Source organism: Corvus cornix, chromosome 1A (assembly GCF_000738735.6).
Source record: "Corvus cornix cornix isolate S_Up_H32 chromosome 1A, ASM73873v5, whole genome shotgun sequence".
In the NCBI taxonomy this organism is placed as follows: Eukaryota; Metazoa; Chordata; class Aves; order Passeriformes; family Corvidae; genus Corvus; species Corvus cornix.
In genome coordinates this window covers 30,044,947-30,069,712 of record NC_047057.1, presented here as the reverse complement: position 1 = coordinate 30,069,712, position 24,766 = coordinate 30,044,947, and the positions used below count along the sequence as shown (strand labels likewise).

The following is a 24,766-nucleotide window of genomic DNA, read 5'->3' as shown; positions in this document are numbered from 1 at the left end:
ACCTGTTGAAAAAAGATTACAAGAAACCATAAAACTAGAAGATGCTTGCCACAAGCATCAAGGTTTCACAGCATATCAAGGCAAATAGAACCAACAGTGATAAAAAGTCAGAGGGGTATTGAGAGGAAGAGTTGAGAAATTTGAAATACTAAAGGTAAAAAGTAAAATAGTTTCCATTTCTGAGAAGTGCTGCCATTTTTGTGGAGCTGTGTTAAGATATATTAAAAATATATTTTTAAAAGTTCTATGAAAAATAATTACCTCGATTCTAAGAATGCACATGACAGGGTAAGAATCAAATAGCCTGCCTTTACAACCATAACAGGAAAGATGGTAGCAAACACATCAAATCAGTGATCATTCACCTGATAGCCTGATATATGTTTTGTTTAAAGAAACAAAGTAGTTTCCTCTTATCCCCTACAGCAATGCCACCTGACCCCATCCACTATATAATACACACTTTTATTCAACAATCTGGGGGAGAGATTGATTTTCAGTTTACCATATATAAGTCTAACAGAGTCAGAGTGGATTGCAAATACCTTCTTTTCTGCTTTCAGGCATAGTACCTTGCACTGAGGGCTGGATGGGGAGTGAAGTCTCTGACTTGCACTCCAGTCCCACATCTTTTGTCAATCTGAAATTTCTCTGGAACTGCGTATGATTCTGATGTGAGCCCCAAGAGGTTTATTCACATGAGTAAGCTTAAAAGATCAGTCCTTGGCTTAATGCCCTTGTTCAGCTAGCTCTTCCTCAGGCTTCACTTTCAATACTGGGATGATAGGGCTCTTGTCCTAGCAGGGTGCAATTGGTGCTAATTAAATTGCTGTTTGCACAGCGCTTCACATTCAGAGAACTCTGGGGTCCTCAGCACAGGAGACACATGGGGCTGTTGGAGCTGGAGGGCCATGATGATGATCACAGGTATGGAGCACCTCTCCTATGAGAAAAAGGCTGAAAGAGTTGGTGTTGTTCAGCTTGGAGAAAAGAAGGCTCCAAGGAGACCTTATTGTGGCCTTTCAGTACTTAAAGGGTGCTTATAAGAAAGAAAACGACAAAACTTTTAGCAGGGCCTGTTGCAATAGGACAAGGGGTGATGGTTCTAAACTAAAGGAGGGTCAATTTAGATTAGATATAAGGAAAAAGAGGGTGGTGAAACACTGGAAGAGGTTGCCCAGAGTGGTGGTGGATGCTCCATCCCTGAAAACATTCAAGGTCAGGCTGGATGGTGCTCTGAGCAACTTGATGTAGCTGGGGATGTCCCTGTTCATTGTTGGGGGTTGGACTAGATGACCTTTAAAGGTCCTTCCAATCCAAACTGTTATATGATTCTGTGAACTGCCGTACTGAAAAAAAAAAAGTGGTGAAAGCACCAAAACAGGAATCCAATTTGTATATGCAAAGTCAGTAATTTGAAAACCACAGTTCTTCATTTGTGTCATCTGACTTTTTGGCCTGACATTTAGGAGACTCAGTAGTGGAAATTCCAGAGCAAGTACCTCAAGAAGCTTCTGAAAGAGTTGCCATGAAAGCTTCCCAGAAGCCATTACCCTCCATGGGTGGCCAGGCAAACTGCCCCCAAACCCACACGCTCCATCATCCTTTCATTTGTTGCCTTGTGATACCCCATGCAAGTCATGTGTTCGGTAGAGGAGGGAGCCAAGGACAGCTGCAACACCATTTTGCTTCAGGTTAGTTCTTAAAAAGTTTTTTCCAAGACAAAAAGCTCATACAATGCTTTCTAGAGATTAGTATGGAAATAACAAGCTACAGCATCGAATTCCCTGTTCATTTTGCTTTGCCCCAGCAGGAAACGCTCTGACCTCTTGCACAAATGGCAGCATTTTGAGCATATACATTTTGCATGACAAAACAGGTAATCGGGTAACACAACAATGTCCCCAAACCATTTCAAGCCACAAAAATCCGGCCTTTCTGCCAGGATGGGTTCTCCTATGGCCAGCAGTGGCGTGAAAAGAGAGAGAAAAATGATTGTTGCTGTAAAAAGAGTAAAAACTTAAGGTTTTTTAAAAAGAAAGGTGCTGAACGTCCATGAGACCGGGGAGCAGGGCGTGCCGGGGGCCCCGCGGGTGCCCAGCCCGGACACGTGTGCCGCTCCGCGCAGTCTCCGCGTCCCAGCACCTGGCGGCGCGGCCGCGGCCCCGGCCCCGGCCCCGGCCCCCGCCCCGGCGCGCTCCCGCCAGCCCGCCCACCTCCAAATGCACACACCCGCGGCGGGAGGAGGAAGGGCATCTTCCCCGCCTTCGCCAATTTAATTTCGCGCCCCATCCTCGCTCCTTTTTCTTCTCCTTTTTTTTTTTTTTTTAATTTAATTTTATTATTATCCTTGTCATTATTTGTCGGGGTGCTCCAGCCGGCTCCCGGCGGAAAGGGTGGATCGCTTCTCAGAGGATCCCCGCGGCTCCTGGGGAAGGTAGGCAGCAGCTAATGCAGTCGGAGGGATGGGGCCGCGGCTCCCCGCGCACCCTTTGTCTCCGCGCCGCGGCCGCGCAGCGCGGGCCGGAGCCCGGAGCCCGCCGCCGCCCGCGCTTTGTCCCCGCCGTCTGCGCAACCCTCCCCCCATCCCCGCAAAACGTGTCTGCTCGCCCCTGGTGCTGCCCAGTGCGAACCCTAAAAATGCAGGCAGCGAGCCGGGAGGGGCTGGGGGAGCCCGGCGGGGCGGAGGGAACGAGGGAACAGGGCGGCCATGCGGCATCTCCCGCGGCCGGGGCGCGATGCTGCCCTAGCCGAGTGCTGAGGCGAGCATGGGAGAAAACCCACAAACAAACAAAAACCGCAGAAATAAAACAAAAACCTGGCAGTCGGCTCCGGCTTCCGCTGGCAGCGAAAAAAAAAAAAAAAAAAATAGCATTAACAAATGAGTTTGTCCCTGATGGCGGCCGGGCCGCGCGTGTCGCAGCCCCCGCCGTGCCCTGGGAACGTTCCTGGCTTTCCCTTAAACCCAGCACTGCCACGGGGTCAGTGCAAGTTTTACAGAAAATGCAGGCTGGGCCCACGGCGCGCACGCGTGTGCATGGTGCCCGTAAATACATAGTACCAGCTGAGGTGGTCGCTTTTAATGAGCACAGGCGAGAACAAAAAGAGGCCGGAGTGAATGAATGCCTGCGTGTGCAGTGGCTCACGTGTGTGTACACGTCCAGCTCGCTCTGGTGGCAGGGGGCTTATTCCATTATTTTGCAGAGTTCGTAGTGCAACCTGTAGCTAGGATGTGTCTCATTCCTTGTGAAAGAGGAGACGATGAGGTGTGTTTTGTTTATGTGACATTGGAAGGACTGAAATAAACCCTGGATCTGGCAGCTCGTTTTATGGAAGGAGAAGCTATAGTCTCCTTGTGCCACCCGCTGAACTCACCTCATGTCCTTAGGCTGTTCAGCGTCCCAGACCGCTGTGGGGCATTTCTACCAACCTCTAGTCCAAATTGTAAATAGGAACCTGTGCTTTAAGGTGCTTCATTCACCTTCTGGTTTGTTTGGCTTTCATATGTGCTTGAAAGGCAAACTAACATAGAACAGACATTGTTCTAAAGACATTGTTCTAGTGTAAGAAAAAGATACATGTTAGTTGATAAAATATATTGCAGGAATAAAAAACAAAACAAAGAAAAAATTCCCTGCCTTCTGAGTCTAACCTTCAGAAATCAAAAGTAAAAACAGCGACAGGAGGAGAAAGAAATCATCTAAATTTTACTTCATTTGCTACCAAAACACCAACTGTGTTTAAAAAGCCTCTGGAAGGAAATTCCATCTGTTGCTGAAGGATATAGGTATCAGTAAGTGCCCTTTCCAGGCTAGGAGCCCCTGCCGAAATGGCGCTGAAATCCGCTTTGCAAAACCTGCGTGAAATCACCGAACTGCCATATTGCTGGTAAGCAGAGGCCTTCTGCTGAGGCTCGGTGGAAATTCACTGACTAAAGTGGGATCTGCTTCACTGTCATACAGAATGACTCCTATTTGACTTTGCCTTTTTGGAAGGTCGGGTTTTTTTCTTTTTAAGAGGCACCATAGAGAGAGCACTTCACTGAAGCACACTGCAGCATCCTCTGTCTTGTCACTTGAGACTATTTATGCTGTAGTTGGACCAACTGGGCTCTCCAGCCCGGGTGAGGATGGGAGGCAGTTGCTGGCAGTGAGCGCCAAGCTGCACACACCCGTATGCAGCGGATTATCCCCGGAGTTGTTTGAGGCTTTCTGCAGACTGCTGTAAAACATGGAGGATCGATTGTCCTTCGTGCCCAAATCCTGCTTTTTACAAGGGTTTTAAAGAATGGAAGGGGGAGGCAGTGCTCTCTCGGCCTTCCTGCCTGCAGGCTGCTCATCCTGGGTCTCTGTCCTACATTTTGTCTGTGTTAGCTGTTTTGGGAGGTTGTTCTTTAGCAGGGTAAGAGTGGTGACCGAGCAGAAATGGGACTCTCCTCCTTCGTGTGCTCTCCTCTCTCTTTTTAGCATCTTGCTCGTTTCTGTTGGAATCTGCATAGGGAGCAGCATGACAATAACCATCGCTTAAAAGTTTGTATTTTGAAGACAGATGTATGTTGTGGAAATATTTAAGTATTTAAAGCCTGAATTCAGTTTTCCTTCTGATGCATACTTACTGCTGTGACCTTAATCCAATTGAAGAAGTTTGAGCAGCTGCTCTTGGGAAAAAGGGCAGCTTTTTCATGTTTTACAGTTAACTCTCATAGTATTTGTCCAAGCTTATCAGGTAAATATTGCTCTGAGTCTCTTACAGTCAAGAAAATTGAGGCAGAGAAATTGCTTGTAAACTGGGGCAGAATAAAAGTGAGTTACACATGAATTTATACAAAGGATTCTTCCTTCTGTAGTACAAAATTTATTTAAATGGGAATTTCAGAGCTGCTGTTTAACCCTTAGAAATACATCTGGGTAGTGTGTTTTGTTGCAGTGACCCATAAAGCCCCACTCATACAGCATTTCCACTTTCTGTGGAAGACAAGAGCGCGTTTATTTGTGGTGGTGCGTTGTGGGATCTCTTCTGCTGAGAGGATTTCACAAAGAAATATAATTAGGAAAAAATGTGACTATATTCCTTGCCAAATGCCTTTCCTAAATTGACTGGGAAGGGCTCAAAACAAAAATGTACTTAAAACCATTTTCTTTTATGGCTCATCTTTAAATGTTTTGCCTAAAGTAATGAATCACTGGGTGAATCAGACTGGGATTTTATGGTTTCTTATTTGCCTGCCTTTGATCAGCTGAGTAGCCTGTCGAGACTTAATTTGGGACTGTCTTCCCTTTCTTTATGGCAGCATGGAAGGGCAGTGTGGAGAGCAATGGGGCAGAGTAGGAGCATTTTCCTATTGCAGCGCAAGGTCATGCACTACCACGAGGAAGGTTGACAATCCACGTTTGTTCTCATCACTTCTGTTTTACAGCATCCTTTTCTGAGCTTCCTTACCAAGACTTCTATCACTTTTTTTCCCACCCCCCATCTTATCTTTTAACTGTTTGCATCCTGCATGCTGTGGGGCTGTGAGAGAGAGGAGCCTGGGGATGAGAGGTGGTGGCTTGCGGACACCAAGCAAACGGCTGCAGCAGCTCAAAGGCCTTCTGGCCACCACGCTGCCCTCATCCTGGTGCTGTTGCTGATGGGCAGGACAGGCGTGTGCCAGCACTCTTTTGGTTCTCTGTGGCGCCCTGGGCCCAGCCGGGACACCACTGGGGTCACGGTGAACCCGCTTCCTTCCACTGCTCCTGTGGCTGCAGCCTGCTGCAGAGGGGCAGAGCTGAGGAGCTGGAGGCAATGACATTTCAAGCACTGCAGATGTTTGCTCAGTGAGTGTGAGTCAGTTTTTAATTTCCAAGCTCTTGTTATCTCAGTGGCTCTTCTCTAATCTCTCCATTTTGTCCTTCCTGTAGATGAGGAGTAAATCTGGAGCTTTATGTTCCTCATGTCAGGTGTCACTAACGTGGAACAAAAAGGAGATAGTTGCTTCCCTGCCTCCCAATGTGATACTGTTACGTATAAAGCCTATTCTTGCTTTTTGTCATTTAAGTGAATAGTCTGTACAGAGAGTTTCAGGCTCTGTGTTTCATTATTTATATCCATGGTGTCTTACTGGTTATATCACTCTCCTTTGAAAGAATTTTCAAAAGTATGAGCAAAGAAAGACGTATCATATCTCAGGCTTTGCAGGAATAAAAACAGCTTGTGTGAAATTCAAGTGCAGGGTTCTGATGACTTGTAACCAACCAAGAGGAGTTCTTGCAAAACTCCCTTTGAGAAGAAAGTTGAGTCACATTTTGTCTTCTGAGCAAATTAACTTGAATTCCATAGTTAAAAGTGCTTAGTGTGTCTTGGATATTTACCAACCCCAGGACAGTTGGACTGCGGGAAGCACGCAGTGAGTGAAGTGCCCAGTGAGTGTGAAAGGGCACATTGCAGAAACCATACCCAGAGATGGACTAGATGTTGTCCAGCTTGACCACTTACCCAAATGCCTCTCACATACTGGGTCACTGCCTTAAGATGACACTTCTTGAACTGTGTCATTTACAGGATATGTAAAAATGGCATGTGAAATAAGCGGTTGTGATTACTACCAGGAGTAATCTAAAAAGGACATGATGTTCTTTTTTAGAAACACAACTTCCGGTGACATGTTTTCTGAGATTACACCTCTTCCATTTACGGCCTAGAAAGGATTCATGCATAAACCAGAAGAAATAAAGATAGATTGTCCGTAGTATCATATTTTTTTTCAAATACGAAGTTTTTGATCCCATTACTTCTCTTGTGGAATTTTAACAGTCTAGAAAACTGGAGTTGCAGGGATTTTTTCTTACGTTTCACAAGTCAACAGAGAAAATTACCACAGTTCTTGGAATGTGTTTTAATGGCTTGTGAAGGTCTCAGTGCCCTTGAAAATAATAAACTCATTTTATCTTCTTGTGTCATCTCATAGTCCTCCTGAAGTTGTGACCAGTTGTAATCTTTCCCATGTTCTGCAAGGAGCACACAACAAATAAATTATCTGTAATGGCTTTTACAAGACATATCATGGGATGTTTAAAGAGAAAGCTAAGCTCCTAGGCCAGAGCAGTGCTTTTTCTACCAAACAGAATGTCTAAACAGAGGGGCTGGCTCAGCTACCAAACACAGACCCTTGAGGTTCCTTTTGAAGCGTCATTAGCTCTTTGCTGGTTTTCTCTTGGGGTGATGCCTTCTTCAAGAAGGAGCGCTTGCACATCTGAATAGAAAAATTTGAAGTAAGAGCAAAATTCTAATTTCTCCTTTATGATTTACAAGGTGTATGTCTGGAAAGAGAGGTTTGACGGCAGGTCTCTGGAAGTTTTCCTTTTGAGAGGTTTAAGGCTGGACAGAGTAGTAGGCACAGTGACTGAGGTGTTTGGGATTTCTGCAGTCACTATTCACATGATTATTTACTGTCTTTCAATGTGAATTAGGAATAAAGCTCAGCCTAGGAACTCTTGCCAACATAGCATTTTTATTTGCATTTCTTTTAAGACATTTCTTGAATGAAAAGGCCATAAAAGTACAAATACTACCCTGCTGCTTCCCATATAGCTCAGCGTCACCATATGGTGAATTTTTATTAGCTGAAGCAATTTTGGGTTTTTTTCCCACAGCACTTAGTGGCACGTACACCTGAGGTGGCAACTTGCTTAGCTCAGCTATCCCAGTGTTGAATCTCCTTTTGGGAGCAAAGCTATTGCAACTGCAGGGAACAGCTCTGTGTTACTGCACACCCCTCCCATGGGTAGGGGTGGGGTTGTCCTCAGCAGCACCAGGCTCCGCTGTAGAGGCCAAGTGACAGGCCTGGAGTGGACGCCTGACTTGTGGGGAATGAAGCTGATTGACATGAACCCTAACCTTTGGGATTTTAGATTTTATTTAGACTCTGATTTGTCACATGGGTGAATTCCAAGTTTAGAGTAGGTGATTTGGGGATGAAATTCGTGTGACCACCAATACTCCACTGACTGTGGAAGGTGCCCCGAGTAATTAGCAGTAACAAAGGGTTTTCTCTGTATATCTCTAAGATATCAATGAAGTTATCATTACAAAAATTTTGTGATTTGCATAGTGTTTTATTCCAAATATCACACTTCTATCACCCTTTGTCTCTGAATCTTCAAGCACCTCATAAACTGAGTGTTAGTGTTGCTCTTATCAGCTTAATTTGATAGGTGGAGGTGCTAAGGACATGTTGGTTTTACTTTGCCAAAGATCTGTGATGAGTTCATGCCATGACAATGAAAACTTCAGTTCCCAGCCCCACCACTCTCTCCTCACCCGCCTCATGTTTTGACACTGACATCAGGTTTTCTCATACTTGGAAGTGCTATGCATTATTTCATTCAAGAATTTTTTTTGTTTGTTTCAGGGTTTTGTTTTGGTGATTTTTTAGTAAAGCACTTACCTAGCAAGAAGCTGAGGTATATTCAGAAATGTGCCCAGTGTCATGCTGCTTCATGAGCAACTCGTCTGACTGGAACATGGACTCTGCTGAAATGATTGCCGGTTTTTCAGCTTGCTCTAAGATTTTGCTCTGTCTTATAGAATCACAGAAGGATTTGGGTTGGAAAAGACCTTCAAGATTTTCTTGTTCCAACCCCTCTGCCATGGGCAAGGACACCTTCCACTACACCAGGTTGTGCAAAGCCCTATCCAGCCTGGCCTTGAACAGTTCCAGAGATGGGGCATCCACAGCTTCTCTGGGCAACCTGTTCCGGTGCCTCACAACCCTCACAGCAAAGAATTTCTTCCTATTATCTAACCTAAACCTGTCCTCTTTCAGTTTAAAGCCATTCCCCCATTTCCTATCACTACATGCCCTTGTGAACAGTCTTAATTCAGTTAGTTCTCTGTAGAAGCAGAGTTCTCGTTGAAACAGACAAAGATTGTCACTTTCGCGTGGCAAAGATTGCTTGGGAATAGAGCAGGGAGCTGTGTTCCTGCCAGTCTGGTCCTGCAGTGTTTCAGTGACAGAGGGGCAGAGGGCGAAGCTGGAGCCACGTCAGTGAGCTGTGCAGCCGGCTCTCCAGCGTGCTGCTTACCTCACAGCACTGCTAATTTCAGCACCTGCTTTTGAAACACTTAATGGGGAATTTATTAAGTACAGGCAATGTCAAGGCAGTTCTGAAAATCCTCCTGGGCATCGTGATGCAAAACGGTGCCAAAAGGAAAAGCTTCTCTGCTTGAATCTCCGATGAATCTTTACACAGGTTTTAAAATGCCAGGGGACACAGATCCTGGTACAGAGGTTGCCAGGTCTCTTAAGAAATTGTTTATTTTAGGAACTCATGGTCACAAGAAACTTCAGGATTCAGTGGGCTTGGTCCTTGCCACCTCAGCAGTCGCTGTCTCCTGTGGCTTTATCCTTTTATAAAAAGATTGTGCTTCTCTTCCAAAATAGGTAGATTATTTTATCCCTGCAGCCTCCAGGAAGACTGTTCCAGAATGCTAAATTCACCCTCTGCTTGCCAGTCTACATTTATTTATCAGCAGCCTAAATCAATTTTTTTTTTTTGATATTTTATTGTGCCAACATTTTAATACCTGAGCAGTTTTCTCCTGGTGTCTGTAGTGGAAATCTCTTCTGCAGAGGAGTCGAAAAGTACCCAGTCCACACACCCCTTGCACCAGGCCCTGCCAGTCACCATAATCACATCCTGCCCTGCTGTTAGCCTCGAGGCTAGCCTTTAAACTTGGCACGTGAAGTCTGGACAGGGTGGGCTCTTGGGGAATTGTTAAGAGCATGTGTAAGCTTTAAAATGGCATTTCTGAGAAAGTATTTACAGGGAAAAAATTGGTCGTTTGCAAAGCCTTCTTCTACATGGTGGGGACGTGGTATGAAACAGAAGTACTGGCTTCTGTAAACTTAATTTGAAACAGGCAGATGTCATAACTGAACAAGTGAACTACATCCTCCTGTCTTGCCCTGCAAGAGCTGGGGATGCTCGTGCCTCTTTGGTTGCATGCAAGCAGTTTGATGGCTTTGAGGTAGCCCTGAGAATTTAAAAATACCCCCAAATTAATCTGGCATATGAGGGTTCACCACGTACCCCAGGCTGAATAGTTGTTTGGCAATACTACAGGAAATTCATTCACAAAATGGGAATTGAGAGTTATGGTGCAGGAGCTTGTTTGTGAGTAACATGCTGTTGCCTCACTACCACGCTGGAGTTGTAGCTCAGCCGAGAGTGATTGGACTCCGGAAAATACTGGTCTTTCAGTTGATTTGCATTGCTGATGAGGAAGTATGTCACTGTAGCAGACTTCTCTGATCTGCCTTTGGTGTTATTCTCAGTGCTTTTATGGAGCACATCTATCAGAGGAGAGATCACCTCATTTCTAGATAGTAACTGCTTGACACAAGGTATACATTGCTCTTTCTTTCTGTGATATGTGAGCTTAGGGATTTAGGTTTTTTCTGTTTCTCTCTTTGTTCATAACAAGTTTAACCATACAAAAATTTAAACAAAGCATCCTCTTCACCTCTGCTTTCCCAAAAATCCTTAACACGTTAGAATACATGTATTAGTAGAACAGAGTACTGGGATAACTCTATCCCTCTTTCCATCACACTTAGTATCAGCATGGACATGTATTTTATATTCTTAAGTAAGAACTGGGAACAGACAGAAGACAAACACCAAATATTGAATCGGGACTTGGACAAGCAAGTAATTTTTATTCCTTAATTTGTAGGAGGTTAATCTTTTTCCTGAAACAAGCAGGCTTGGTTTGCTCACAAGTTTTTAAAAAAAATACTGTGTTCAGCAATTGATTGCAGGACAGGGTAAATTTGTGAGGTTGATCTCATTAAGACATATAAGGTTACTCCTGTCCTGAAATTCATTTAGGTCGTAACCTGAGGTCCATCTAACAATACAAAATTGGTTGGTATGGATGGTCCCTCCTGTGCAGGTTTCGCTGGTTTCTTCTGGAGATGTTGCCTGCTGTTGGTGGTATACATCTTGGATTTTTTTCTTTTGTTTTATTTAGGTTGCTGACACTGTGGCTGCAGTTTACTCACAAGATACCAACCAAACACTAGTATTTGAAGAGCCACTTGGATAGGTGCAGTTCCTCACCCAGTATGCCTTTCAAAGCTGGATTAGAACTGACTGAATTGCAGAATATGACTGTCCCTGAAGATGATAACATCAGCAATGATTCAAATGATTTCACAGAGGTGGAAAATGGCCAGATAAATAGGTGAGTATTTTTCCACTGACGCACTGTTTAAAAACAGCATTCTAATTTTCAGTATATGTCTTGAACTATTCGTTACCAAGTCATGCTCCATTTGAAGATGTAATTTGAATTTCATACGTAACATCTGTTGGGCATAGGCTGCAATAGCAGATAAAGCAAACAGAGTAGCAATTTATTCATCGTTTCAAATCCTTCAAATTAGTCTAATAAAATTCACAAACATACAATGCAGCAAAAAGACAACGTTTTGAAATGTCTGCTTGCACACAGCAAAGAAGTAATAACAATACAACGGCATAATTTTTGGCAAGTCTCTTAGTTGACCTTTGATCTCTGATATGACAATTTTAACCTGCCTGGCCACCTCCGTGTATCCAAGCTTCTGGGGAGTTACAGCCGGTGTGGTTGGCAGCAAATGTAGGTCCAGTCTGTATTTGCAATTTGGCAAGCTAACCTGGGCAGAGGTTTGTTCCCTTGAGGCAGAGGTGGCAAGAAGATGATAAAACAGAGTCTTACACCTAACTCAGATCAAGTTTAAAAAATGCATCAACATTTGTCAAAATTATTAGTTACAATTATTACCGGTACATTGATTAGGCTGTTGGCTTTTTCTGTAGGCTTACAGTCATTTCTGAAGAGCTGCCTTTTCCACTAGAGAGCAGTTCTTCAGACCTTCCTGCCAGCCTCCAACAGGTGCTGAGCCATCCAGTTTACAGCAAAGACTTGTTGACAGACCCTGTTTGTATTTTGTGAGCTGTAAAATAGGAAGCTCTGTTTTGATCAAACTTCCTGTTCAAATATTGCAAACCAAGGTGGAGCACAGGGCCAGTCAGTACCTGCATGGGGCACCAGCCCTGCTGGGAAGCCTGTGCTGGCACATCATTCTGCTCCCTACTGTGGGGCTGCCACCACCTATTTTAGGATCTTTAAAATCTTCTTCTCTTGCCCTTTCTTCCTGTTGGCAGCATCTTTGCTGGCTACACAAGAAACTCACTTTCTAGAGTTAAAACAAAATTCAGAGCTGTTTTTTCCCAAGGGAGGTTAGAGGCAGTTGTGGCACTCGCAGCTGCGTGGGTGGACAAGGATCTTGGTGACAGGTGTGGGAATAAGCACCCAGCATTGTCCTCACCGTTCACACAGCAAAACCAGCGAGCCGTACCGGGGGATGGGGCAGGGGGCCCAGGCTGGTGGCGGGGGTGAGCCCCCCAGCAGGAGAGTGCCAGCCCGGCCCCGCCGCCCGCCCCGGGGAAGTCCTGGGGCCGCCACCAGCAGGGCGGGTGGTGCTGTGACCGCAGTGCAGCTGCGCTGATGAAGATTAGAGCTGGTCAGGGATTTCTGATGCAACTGCTTTGATGGAAAGTGCTGAAACGAAACACAAACCACTTCTGTTAAAAAAAAAAAAAAAAAAGGCAGGAGCAAGACAAAAAACCCCTCCAACTTTGCCAAAACAAAACAGTTCCAGCATGAACCTGCTTGCTTTCCTGCTGGTTCATGTTGTAAGGACAGGAGCTTGGGGGCTGACAGTGGTAAATTCATGCCCTGGAGCCTGTCGAGGATTTATATCCTTGAGACAAGGAGTGGCTATACTGGGCTGGCTGTGCCTCCCCAGCACTTTGGCTGATGCCATCAGTAACTGTTACGGGGGAAAAACCCTGCTGGTGCTTCGTTCTCAGTGAATGTTTATAGAGGGTGGGGAAGGATCGTGCTGTGTGTGCCTGGTCCTTTGTGGTCACAATGTGCTTTGTGGAGTTAGGGCATAGTAAGCGTGGCAAGATACAGGTCGGATCCAGACTGCCGGCAAAAGGAAGAAGAAAAGTGGAGTGAGGAAAGAGGGTCAGAAAGTCAGAGGCAGAATTTCTGATTGCTGTTCTGGCTCTTAGGGCAGATCAACATATTCCACAATTTTCTGTTCCTTTCTGGAGAACTCAATTCCTCTGCAGAAGAAAGATCTCTCGTCTGGCTATAGGATGTAGCCTATTACGGTTCTCGTAGCCCTCTGCCCAGGCACTCATGGGACAGCTACTTGCATCCCATGCATGTCTATTGTGCCCTGTATATCCCAGTTTGTTCATGTTCCCCTCAGTGTCCAAACCAAGAGTTTCGAGGCAGCTCTCAGTGACCACAGCTTCCGCTGCAGCAGCACGTTGGCACCAGTGCAGCCCTGCCAGCATCCCCTGGGGCTGAGGCTGTCACTGAGCCACTCGCAGCTGGTGCCCTGTGCAAGCACCTCCACACCATCGCATGTGGCGAGCAGGCGGGCATATCCTGCTCTGCACCCGTGCTGAACGTGTCCTGAAAGGATGTGGTTAGTCCCTTTCTATAACTATTATGGCTAACACATTTTTTTGCAGGGAGTAAGAGATTAACAGGCATAACATGTTTTGTCCTGCCTGGCATGTGATGTGAGGCCTTGTAAAACGCCCAAGTCCATCAAAATCAGCGGGACTTTTTCTGTTGATTTCACCTGAGCTTTAGATTAGATCTGTAATTTTCAACTAACTTATTTTTTTGTTGTTTCAACCTGTTTGATTTTGCACTCTGTATTTAATTTTAAACATTTTTTTCTCTCAGCACATAGTTTTTCAAGCTCAGTGTAGAGCAAGTTTTTAAGGGTCTTTTGGAGATGGTACACCAGACAGAAGCTGATTCCAAATCTGGTTGTAAACTCCAAATATTTCTTGATCTTGGAAAAGAATCCTATATGTTACTTTGGCTTTCCAGCCTTTTCTGGGCTTAAATATACAGTTATACGTAGGGAGGGGATGTTGATTTGAAGAGGCTGCACTAAGAGGGGTTTTTCTTTGTATGCAGATGTTGAATGGGAATGTCTTCTGGAAATGTCAGTTCAGAGATTTGCATCAAACCCAGACGTGGATTTTGTGACTTTAACTATGTCTCCTGGCTATAAAACTTTGCCATCTTTGCACGTAGTTGTAAATCAGCATTTAGATAACTTATTCATTTACAGATATCTGTGACGATGCTCTCAGGAAGCTGATGTCTGAATGCCTGTCTTGGTTTACAGCTACTAGTAAGTTATCAGCACCCCTTGTTCTGTTAACAAGGTTGTTAGTAGGTATACCAAGATCTGGTCCAAGTTTCATAGTGTAAGTCAGATCAAGCTTTCTTCTGCATATCTTGTTCATGCCTGCCCTGGAAATCTTTGCCACTGCTCAAGTTAGCATGCAGTTTAAGAGGCTGCCTAAGGATAAAGTTCTGTCATCTTGGCAAAATTAGCTTTCCCTAACAAACGTTTAAGGCATTGGAAAATACCGTTTTAATTTAATTATGTTTAAACATATCTGAGATGGCTAAATGGCTTTTGGCTAACTCTTACGGGGGCTTAGCCAAAGTGGTTAGCTTAGGGATATCACCTTAATCAAACATTTCTTATTGAAGTCTTTAAATAAATGAAATTTGGAAACCATAGTTTAACATCATCCTTTTTAAACCTCTTTATCAATAAGGCTATGTTTCTACTTTGCGCTAAATCAAGCCAGGAAAATAACTAGATTAAGATATCCTTTCCAGGCCAACTGTGAGGCTTCATGCATCACAAGGATGAGCTCATTATATCTTGGCCAGGATATTTCATTTATGTGTTTGAAAAGTTTTGTATAGTCTGTTCATACTCAGCTGTGATACAGGAAACAAAGCAGGAAAGCAGAAATGTGTAAGGACAGGTTACGTCTTTCAATGATGGGTAAAGCAATTGAAATGAAGACAACAAACAGTGCAAATGGATTTCATGCTTGTCAGGGAGTCTCAAGGCTTTGATGGCACAGACAGTCCTACAGTGCATTGCCACAGCACCTCTCACAGTGGCCTCTGATCCTTGGGAGGGCTGGGAGAGGCCGGCGTGAACAGGCGTTTCACTTAATTTGTGTCATATTCATAAAGGTCAAAAATACAACATTCTGTGACAATGAATGGCTTGTTTTCTAAGCTCATCTATTAAGCAGAGCAGATACATGGCATGGTTTAACTAGAAATTCCAGTATTCCAACATATGTTTCCTTTCATATGCTCTAGGGGAAAAAACCACCCTGAAAGGAAAAAAATGTTTATAAAAAGCAGTATCTTGATAGAATTTTTTCTGTTGAATTCATTGGATTACCTTCCACCCTACTGGGTTTTTTAAAATTTTATTTCATTTAAGATCAGTAATATTTTTCATTTATGGAAAACTTGTCTGTCGTATGGTATGGCCATACCAAGCATTGTCCCAAGGCAGACCTCTCCTCTGGACTTGCAGATTAAGTTGCCTGCAACAGCAGATGCAGCACAGGCAGACCCCACATCCCGCTGTGCTGCATCGCTGCTGAGCTGTCTGGGCAAGCTGTCCTGGTGCTGGGAGGCAGGCGCTGGGAAGCTGCCCATAAAAAAGCTGAGCTCAGTGCTGTGTACCTCATAGTTTGGGAGCCCAGTACCTGCATTCCCACGTCTGATTCTGCCCTCCTGTACGCATCACACAGCGTAAATGGAGAAAAGTGCAGTGTGACGTGGGAAATGCAGGGTGGATGAGGAGCCCAGCTTGTAATAGGAGATGATAGGCCAGGCAACAAGCCCACTCCATTTTTACTGTAGAACTAACTCAGAAGAAAGTACTTTGGATCAGTTTATCAAATCAGACTAGTTCTTTTAAAGTCCCATCCAGAAGGAAATGACATGTTTGCTGGCCATGGAAGAAGATACCAGCTTTGCAGAAGCTGTTTATTCTGTCAGCAGTATTCTAATGGAAAGTCCCACAGTCGCTTTTCTATTGAAGCAATGTTACTGAAGTGTTATCTTTATCCTGTATTAGTTTTTTAACAATTGTTTTCATGGAACTTTAATACCAGAAGGCAACAATAATAGTATCTACAAATTTGTTATTTTTGTAATTATTAAGGGGGAACTGGCTGCTGGGGGATCGGCAGAACTGGGGGGACCAGACTAGTGGCTCCTATCATAACTCTTGACAAAATCTAAAATGACACATGATCTCCATAAATGACAGAAGAAGGCAAAGTCCACAGATGTTCCCAGCAGCAGTTACAAATCCAAAAGAGACAAAACTCTTCTCTGTGCTCCTGCCTGTACAAATTGCCTGCAGGGTGTTTCGAGAGAGAGCTGGAATGTCTTTTTCAAACCATTCACACTCTGCTGCCTGCGTTCAAGAGAAGGACTTTAAACAGACATGAAAGAGAAAAAGCACATGCTCTGAATCAGGTTGAGATTTTATTCCATGAGGAGGAAATACCTACAAGGTGAGCTTTGGAAAGCTAATTTTGGATCAGTCTGTCTTAGAAGTGGTTGTGTTTCACTTCTTAAAACGGTGGGGGAGGTTCAGCCATCTATTCCAGCTGTGTTAGGGCTGGTAAATCTGACATCATGTCTATATTTGCAGCAAAGTAGTTGCTGAAGTTAGTATTTAAAAAATACAGGATAAGCCTATAGTTCTTTTTTATTGATATAAAAGAAATCAAAGCAGACCAATGGGTAGGAGTCAAAATTAAAGAAAACCCAGCTGAAATACTACTTACATTTTGCCATCTATGCCCAAATTTAAGGCATAAAGACAAAAATGTTAAAGACACAAGGCCCAGTGTGTCATCTGTGGAAGCCAAGTCAGCAGCATTATAGCTGCATGATTTTGGCATAGCCTTAGAAGCTGTGCTAGCATATATATCACTAGTAATTAGGCTACAGCTGGGGCAGTAGGGAAGTTTGCTCAAGCTCTGTCTTTACAAGTTCATGGATTTATTACCAGCCTAAATATTGCTAGATGTACAGAGATGATGCGCAGTGTCGAGTCACAATTTGAACTATGCATCCCTGACCAGTAGATGTTTCCCACTGTGGGAAAGGAACAGCAGTGCTGCTGTTTGTGTTCGGTGTTGTTTGTCTGTTTCAATTTAAGAAGAGCCAGCTTAATGTACCTACAGCTAAAATGGGCTCTGACACTTGGTGACAGTCCCTGGTTAGGTATGTGATGTGTACGATAACTGAGGCATTAGCCGGTGCAGACTAAGAACCATCTGTTGGATTAGCAAAGATGCCAGTGACTTAATTGTGCATAAACCTTCAAAAGATGAAAAGCTGAAAGAATGCTTTATACAAACTAAAATGTTTGCTGAAGAGAAGATCTGCAAGAAAATAACAGCTCATCCAAATCAGAAGTGTTGTAAATCTCAAGGATACCAACACAGCCACAGGGGGACAGTAAGTTCCTAAATGTGGATACATCAAGGACACAGAACAAATAAAGGGTAAAGAGAAATGATGATGGCAGTAATTCATAGTTACAATTAAAGCTTTATTTTTTAGCAGGGTGTTACGATTAGTGTAGCACAGAATTTATGACTAGAATGGCACAGGATTTCAACAAGCAGAATCAATGCAGTGCAATCTGTAAGTAGCATAATACAGAATTTGTAGTACAATTTGACTTAAAATTTCTAATCACCTGGACCCTCAGCAGATGGGGTGGGATCTTAGTATATGCTTTGTTGTATCAGTATGCAACCATAATCTTGACTCAAAAATCATGGAATATAAGTCACTCCCATAATCCTTGGAGGATGCAATTCCTTGGAGGAACAGGGGGGTTGTCTCTGGCCAGCAGCAGCTGCAGTCCCAAATTTCCCACTTAGAACTTGGAACTGCTTGATTTTACAGTCAGTACCCAGGATGCTGTTACGCTTCCCTCTTCTGCAGAGGGGTCATCACCACTGCCTGGTGAACTGTGTGCCTGGGACCTTCCAGCCTGGCAAGGAAGGAAGGAAGGAATTGAGCTGGTGCCCAGAAGTCTTTGAGGTCGATAGGGAGTGGAAGAAGAAATCTGTTTGGTTTGTGTACTTGCTTCACAGGATCTTCAGGGCCTGGTAATGAGGGAAAGGAATAAACACAACCCACTCGGCTGCAGAGAACGGTTGCTTGCCTTGCAGAGTGGTGTTAATTACTCTCACCCCACGTGCAGTGGCTGGGAGCAGAGGGTACTGGTCACGTGTGCCTCTGCAGGACCCTGGAGAAGTATCTCCTCTTAGCTTCTGTGCAAACAAATTGCTTTGCCATCCACAAAATCGGTTCTGCTGCTTTCCTAAATAGCCTAAAAGACCATTTTGTATATACACATTTATTCTGATCTTGTGCTGATGTTACCTTTATTGATGCCCAATGTACACTGCATCAGTGAGGCATAATCTGGCTCATTGAACAGTTATGAATTTGACCTCTTTTCACAAGATTTTGTACATTGTATATTTTGTGATCACATGCTGCTTATGGAATTAATGTGTTCACATTTTCTAAGCATTTGCTGCAAATAAATCCTCTGACTTCTTTCAGCAAGTTTATTTCGGATCGAGAAAGCAGAAGAAGTCTCACTAACAGCCACCTGGAGAAGAAGAAATGTGATGAATATGTAAGTCTCTCTCACTGTTCTGTTCCCTGTCAAAATGAACTTCATGTTGTGTATATTAAAGGCCTTTAGACATTGTCTTCAGAAGTGCTGGGCACACACAACTATAACTGAATTCAATTTCCAGTAGGAACTGCCTGAGATCAGCACTTAAATAAAACCCCAAAACAAAAACCCAAGTATGTTGGTTGGGTTGAGGCAAGGGAATCCCTCTAGCCTCTGTTGGGCAGGAAGCTGTGGTGGATCCTTATGGCTTTACCATATAAATTACACATCCAGGATGTTTCTCAGGTGGAGTGAAGGAAGGGGTTTAAAACTGAAAGTGCAGTATGAGCTGTGTGTTGCCTGTACTGTTTAGGTCGGTTTACAAAATCTATCAGGCAGCGAGCAGTGTAGCTGTGACAGAGTTCAGCCACGTTTTCTCCTCTTTCAAACCAATTTTTATTCAGTCATTTCCATAGCAGTAGTTATTTACTCTGATACATCACAAAACACAGGGTTTGAAGCAGAGGTGCATTTCCCTGCTCTGTTCCAAGCTGTTGCTGACACACCTGTCTTTACTTCTCCAGATCCCAGGAACTACTTCACTGGGAATGTCCGTCTTCAACCTTAGCAATGCAATTATGGGCAGTGGGATTTTGGGTCTTGCTTTTGCCTTGGCCAACACGGGAATTCTCCTTTTTCTGTAAGTATTCATGTGGTGAGTAGCTGATCTCCATGGAATTTCACTGTGTTTAAAGAATGCGTGTACTGCCAGCAAGTGGAGGGATTTATAGTCTATATGTAATGAAGTACAGCATTCAAGCCCAAAAATATTAGCTACAAGTTTCAGACTTTTTTTTCAGTCAGATGTTTCTGAGGAAAAAGCCACTACTTACAGTCCTAGAGAAAATTTAAGTCCATGTTATTCACTACAGACTTAGACAGGGATTTTTCCTGTGCTCTGGAAGCTACATAGACATAAAAAATATTCAGTAGTAATAGTTGCAGTGGGTTAGTAGCTAGTTGTTACTTGTGTCACAGGATCTCCAGAGCTCTCTTCAAAGCGTGGTGCAGTAAACACTTTTTTTAAACCAAGAATATTTATATTCCTTTATATGTTACATATAATATTTTCATCTCACTCCCACGGTTTCTTCAGTTTCTTATGTGAGAGTCCTTGAAAACCAACATAAATACAGCCAAGATTTTAGAATAGAAAGGAGCCGAGGTAGACTACTTAACTCCAGAAAAAAAAAAAAAAGAGGCTTTTTATAAAGGAGAATTAATTAGTTTAAAAATGAAACAGTACCACTGAATGACTAAGACAGTGTTATTCTGGATCTCAGTATGAGACGTTTCATTGTGAAAAGTGATTGTTAAGAATCAGTTGGGAATTGTGTGCAGATTTCAATGATAAATGTTCATTGAGGGAAGAAATACAGTAATTTACAATATTTGAGAACTATTCAACATAGTTATTGAGTTTACAGATTGCTCTAAAGAGATGTCATTTCTTGAATGTCAAATCTAAAAATATAGAACTTTTGTTATTTCTTAGGATTTTGGGAAATACATAGTATGAGCCCTGTATAAAGCGGAGTAGATGGCCAAAGTGGTACATATAGCCATCTGCTCTGGGGTTTTGTGCCAGGGTAGCTAGATCCATGCTACTAGTTTACAGTTTGCTGTGGCTGGGTAAAATCTAGGAATAATCCAAGGAGTTAATCCATTTACTTTAAGAACGTAGAACGTCTCGTTATTGTGTTGTCACTAAACTAGGCTGTAAAATATCTGGACTGTAATTTACATCTTTCGTTAGCAGAGTGACAGAGTTTATTTTATTTTTCCTGCTTTTTTTACCCAGTACTCTAACCTGTATGGAATATCCCACCCATGCTCCATCTCTGAGAGTACAAACTGGTGGTTGCAATAACTGCTGTAAGGAGAGAAAAAAAAGTTCCGTCTTTTCAGCCTTGTCACCTCTTCTGTGATAATAGGGTCTCAGCCAAGGAAGAGCCTCAATTTCTCCTTACTGCTTTAGTTTTCTATAATCCCATCCTCTTCTCATTCTTTCAGCAGTTTTTCATGAGATTTAATTGAAATGTGTTTGTTCTAAAGGATATAAAAATGCAGTTTCTTTTAAGTGAAGTAGGTCAGACAGGTGATGTGAACACCAGAGAAACTTCTAGCAATGTGTGTTGGTGACTGAGCTCGACCTGAGTAGCGAGTGTGTAGATCTGTACCAACACATTGCACAAAAAACTGCCAAACATTAATGTGGGGATTTTATACAGTAAATGACAGCATTGTGCTCTATAGAATTAACTGTGTGCATTTAAAAGTGGATAATAGTTTTTGTTAGTTTTATGATGCCTTTAGATCTGTTGGCCTTGAGATAGAGCAGCCAGCTGAGATTAAAGGAAGTTAGCAGGACCTAACTGAGCAGAGCTAGTAGAGCTTCTCTCTTTGAAGCCTGGAGGTGCAGGATCCTAACGTGGTGTCTGTACTCATGCTTGAAAGTTGGACTGCTTTAGATGTTCTGCTCTCATGCCATAATCTCAGCATTAAACCTAGTCCATTAGTGTTAGATTTTTTTTCTTACACTCTAATTCAGTACATTTTTCCCATAAATGTATAGTTCTGCTGTCACTGTCACAGGTAGATCATTTCTGCTTTGCAGGTGATTAGAGTCCTAACAATACTTTCACTCCTTTTTGCATATGAGAAAGGAGGTAAATTCACTGCTTTTGAGTAGCACAGTTCTGGAAAGGTTCTAAGTTGCTTTTTCCAGTATTGGCATGCACCATCCCTGAAAATTCTGCAGATGCAGAAAAGTTAAGGGAGTATTTTCCGCACTAACAAAGCAGACCCAGCCTGATTTCCACTCTCACAACTTTTGGGCTCCTTCAGCGTGAAGTGTGCACTGCCATGAACATCTGGATCAATTCAGATCCGATATCCTAGGCATAAGATGTGCAAAATAAACATGGCAATGACACATCTTATTTGCTTAACAGTGCCATAACAAAGCATTATACTTTCTAGGCAAAATTACTGAGGTAGGAGCTCAGAGGAACTTAATCCCAGTGTTACTGGTAACTACAGCCTAGACCAAAAGAGAGCATCATTTCCGGTATGCAAAAGGAGAGACAGCTTCGCTGCAGAAAGATAACACAAAAAGTTTGGGAGGTTAGAGATGAGCTGGACCACCTGGGGATGGCAAGAGCAGTTGTTGCTGCTTGTGGTTTCATCCTGGAGAGCCAGGACCAAAGTGATGGATCATGTTGCAGAGAAATACGGGCTGGCCAAGTACAGGGTGCTTTCAGCCTGCATTTAGCCCAGCACTGCATGTGATTTGAAAACCTTGCTGAGGCAGAGGGGCTTGTTAGATCAGGAATAGTATGAGGCTACAGCTGGAGTTAAACACTGCAGCTACTTCTGCTGGGTGTGTCTGGAAGGGGTCAGGAAGCCGCAGTGTAACTCCTGCAGTGTTTTAGGGCAGGCTGGCAGACCAGCCCCAGGGGAGGCTGTACGAGAGCAAAACCCCGTGCTCTTCCATCCTCTGCACCTTTTGAGGATTCAGAACTGTTCAGTGAAATAATTCTTGTGACTGCACAAGCCTCACAGGTCTTCTGGCCCCAAAGCCTGGGACTTCACAGAAGGGAGGGACAGCACAGGTTTCAGTTTACCTGGTAAATGTGGCATCTGGGAGAAGACAGCAGTGGCATCACAGAAGCACTTTGTCCTTCCCAACACAGTGTCAGTCTCCTGGCCTAAACTGTTTATTCTTTTGGGGCAAGGTGACTTTTGCGTCTGCAGTTTGCTTCCATAGCTACCAGCACTTCTTTGAAAGCAGACAAAATAAAAAGTAGGGGAGTGCTTTTGGAGAGCTGCAATGCAAGCTCCCCTGCTTCTGTTTTGAATTTGTGCAGAGCGAGTGGCATGGACATTTTCATTCCTTTCCAAGGGGTGGTTCTGGCACGAATATTCCTGTCCATACCACAGTCCTAGCACAAACAAGTTTTTCATACAGTACTAATGAAAATGCCAAGTGTCTGTAGGAGCCCTATGGGGAGCTAAGGACAACAGATCAGATAAATACCTGGCTGCTTGGGAGTGTTATTTTTACCACTGCAAAGGCTCCATGAGCTCAGTGCCTGAAAAACAGGAGCTTTTAGTATTAAGACAGACTGGATGCTGGCATGCAGAGCTGTAGCCATTTGGGCTGGGAGTGAGTCAGCCCCAGCAGCCGAGCACTGGGGCTGAGCACCGTGTCTGTAGGCAGACGGGCGGAACAGCTCAGCAGGGAACATGGGCAGGAGCAGGGCTTAGCAAATCCATAAAAAATGGAGCGGAGTGACCTCAGCCAGTACGGTCTTCCTTCTCTTCTCCACCTTCTCGAGGAGAAACACCCTTAGGACTGTACAAAGAGTGTGTTGTTACTGTCAACCATCATTCTTTGCTGGCAAAAGGACAGTTCCTCTTATCACCTCGTTATGTTTCTCCCTGCTCCTCTGGCCCCAAGAAACTAGTCGGTCATTATTTGGCACTAAAGTATTTCCAGTCTAAACTAATAAAAACGTGGGGGGAAGGAGGCTTCTCATTCTATTCTTTCTATGTATTCCTATGAAAAAGATGTGTTGCTGCCTATCTACAGCAGCAGTTTGTTTTCCCTTAAATTTTAGCCTTGTTTTTCTCAGTGTCCGGAGGGTAGTTGTCATAATAAAGGGAGGAATTGCCAACAGATTGTCTGAATGCTCTTCACACACATCATGAAAACATCATCAGGTCTTTGTGTGTCGTGGTGTTGGAGAGGAAGGCACACATGGTGCTTGGATTAAAGACATTGAGCAATGAGAAAATGTGCTTTTATGCACTTGGCCCTCAGCACTAATTGTAATTTGTGCCAGCAAGTTCCCTACACAAACAGTTTGGTCATCACTTCCTGCAATTCTTCTGTGTGAAGTTAAATTATGGATCATGTCAGACCAGGACTGACATCAGCAAGGGAACATGAATCCGTACCTTGACAAAGTACAAGCCTTTGGTTGGAGCCTTTATTCCCAAGGGGAGCCAGTCAAGCCTTAACTCCCCAGATCTTCCCCTTCCTTGGGCACTGTGAGGCACATAAAAAGCCATTTGGGCACCCCTTTGGTAGCATATGAAACATGTCCTGGGAAAAGATGCTTCCATTTGGCATGGAAGTCCTTAAATACAGCACTCTCCTTTAAATTTTCACTCTGCTTCCAGAAAAAAAAGTTTTAGAATGGATGTTGAGTGACATATCTGGCTCGTCCATGCTCTGATAAATCTTCATTCCTATCTGATAAAACATCTTTATTCTTGCTTTTTTCAATGTAGGGAGGTGTAACTCACTAAGAGGCTGTGCTCTGCAGCTCTGCTAAGTTTTATTTGGTTGTATCCCTCTGCATGGAGGGTTTTCTACCTCCATGGTGGAACTGCAAGCAGGATGTGAATCACAGGTATTTTAGGGCTTTTTGCATTATCAGAAGAATAAAAAATTATCTCAGAGTCAATGGGAATATGACCTGATGTGAAATAATTGCAATGTCAGACCTCATCTCGTATGGTAAGCTTTATTTTCCATTCTTTTTTAGGCTGCTTTTGGTTTCGGTCACGCTGCTGTCTATTTATTCAATACATCTCCTGTTGGTGTGTTCAAAGGAAACAGGTAATTGAAGATATTATGCCATTCAGTAGAATGTAAAGACCAAGAGGTGACAAGTGTTCAAATGAGGCCAAGTGCTTTGTGTAAGATGGAGTTTCTGTCACTTTGCTGACATAATAGGAAGGCCTGACACGCTTTGGGTCAGAAGTCCAGAATTAACGACAATTTATGGAGAACAGCATCACTGTAAAGAGGAAAACTTAGAACAAAGAATGAATTCTGGTGCCCAGAAATGTTATCTTCAGCAAGCTAGAAGGAACAGCCCATGTAGTTTCTTTGCATTACAAAGCAAATTGTAAATGAAATATAATGAGTCTTTGCCTATGGTGAAGCTTACCTGGAAATGCAGTTTGTCCTTAGTGGTTAGTGTGACACTCCTGATAATCTTTGTGGTGGAGTTTTCTTAGAATAAAATAAAAGGGAACAGTTTCTTCACAGAGAGAAGTGTAACTGTAACACAGATACAT

The 24,766-nt window shown here is 43.5% G+C and overlaps 1 protein-coding gene across 2 annotated transcripts in view; it reads left to right on the top strand.

Moving 5' to 3' along the window:
* The first annotated feature begins 2,220 nt into the window (after positions 1–2,220).
* SLC38A1 (solute carrier family 38 member 1) overlaps positions 2,221–24,766 on the top strand; it is a 42,176-nt gene continuing 19,630 nt past the window's right edge. For both annotated transcript variants that reach the window (XR_005604407.1, XM_039570308.1), the window contains exons 1-5: positions 2,221–2,437; positions 11,014–11,226; positions 18,556–18,631; positions 19,198–19,313; positions 24,229–24,302. Coding sequence is in view for 1 of the 2 variants with exons in the window: in XM_039570308.1 (XP_039426242.1) it covers positions 11,108–11,226; positions 18,556–18,631; positions 19,198–19,313; positions 24,229–24,302 (385 nt within the window). In the remaining variant the exon portion in view is untranslated. The remainder of the gene's footprint in view (positions 2,438–11,013; positions 11,227–18,555; positions 18,632–19,197; positions 19,314–24,228; positions 24,303–24,766) is intronic.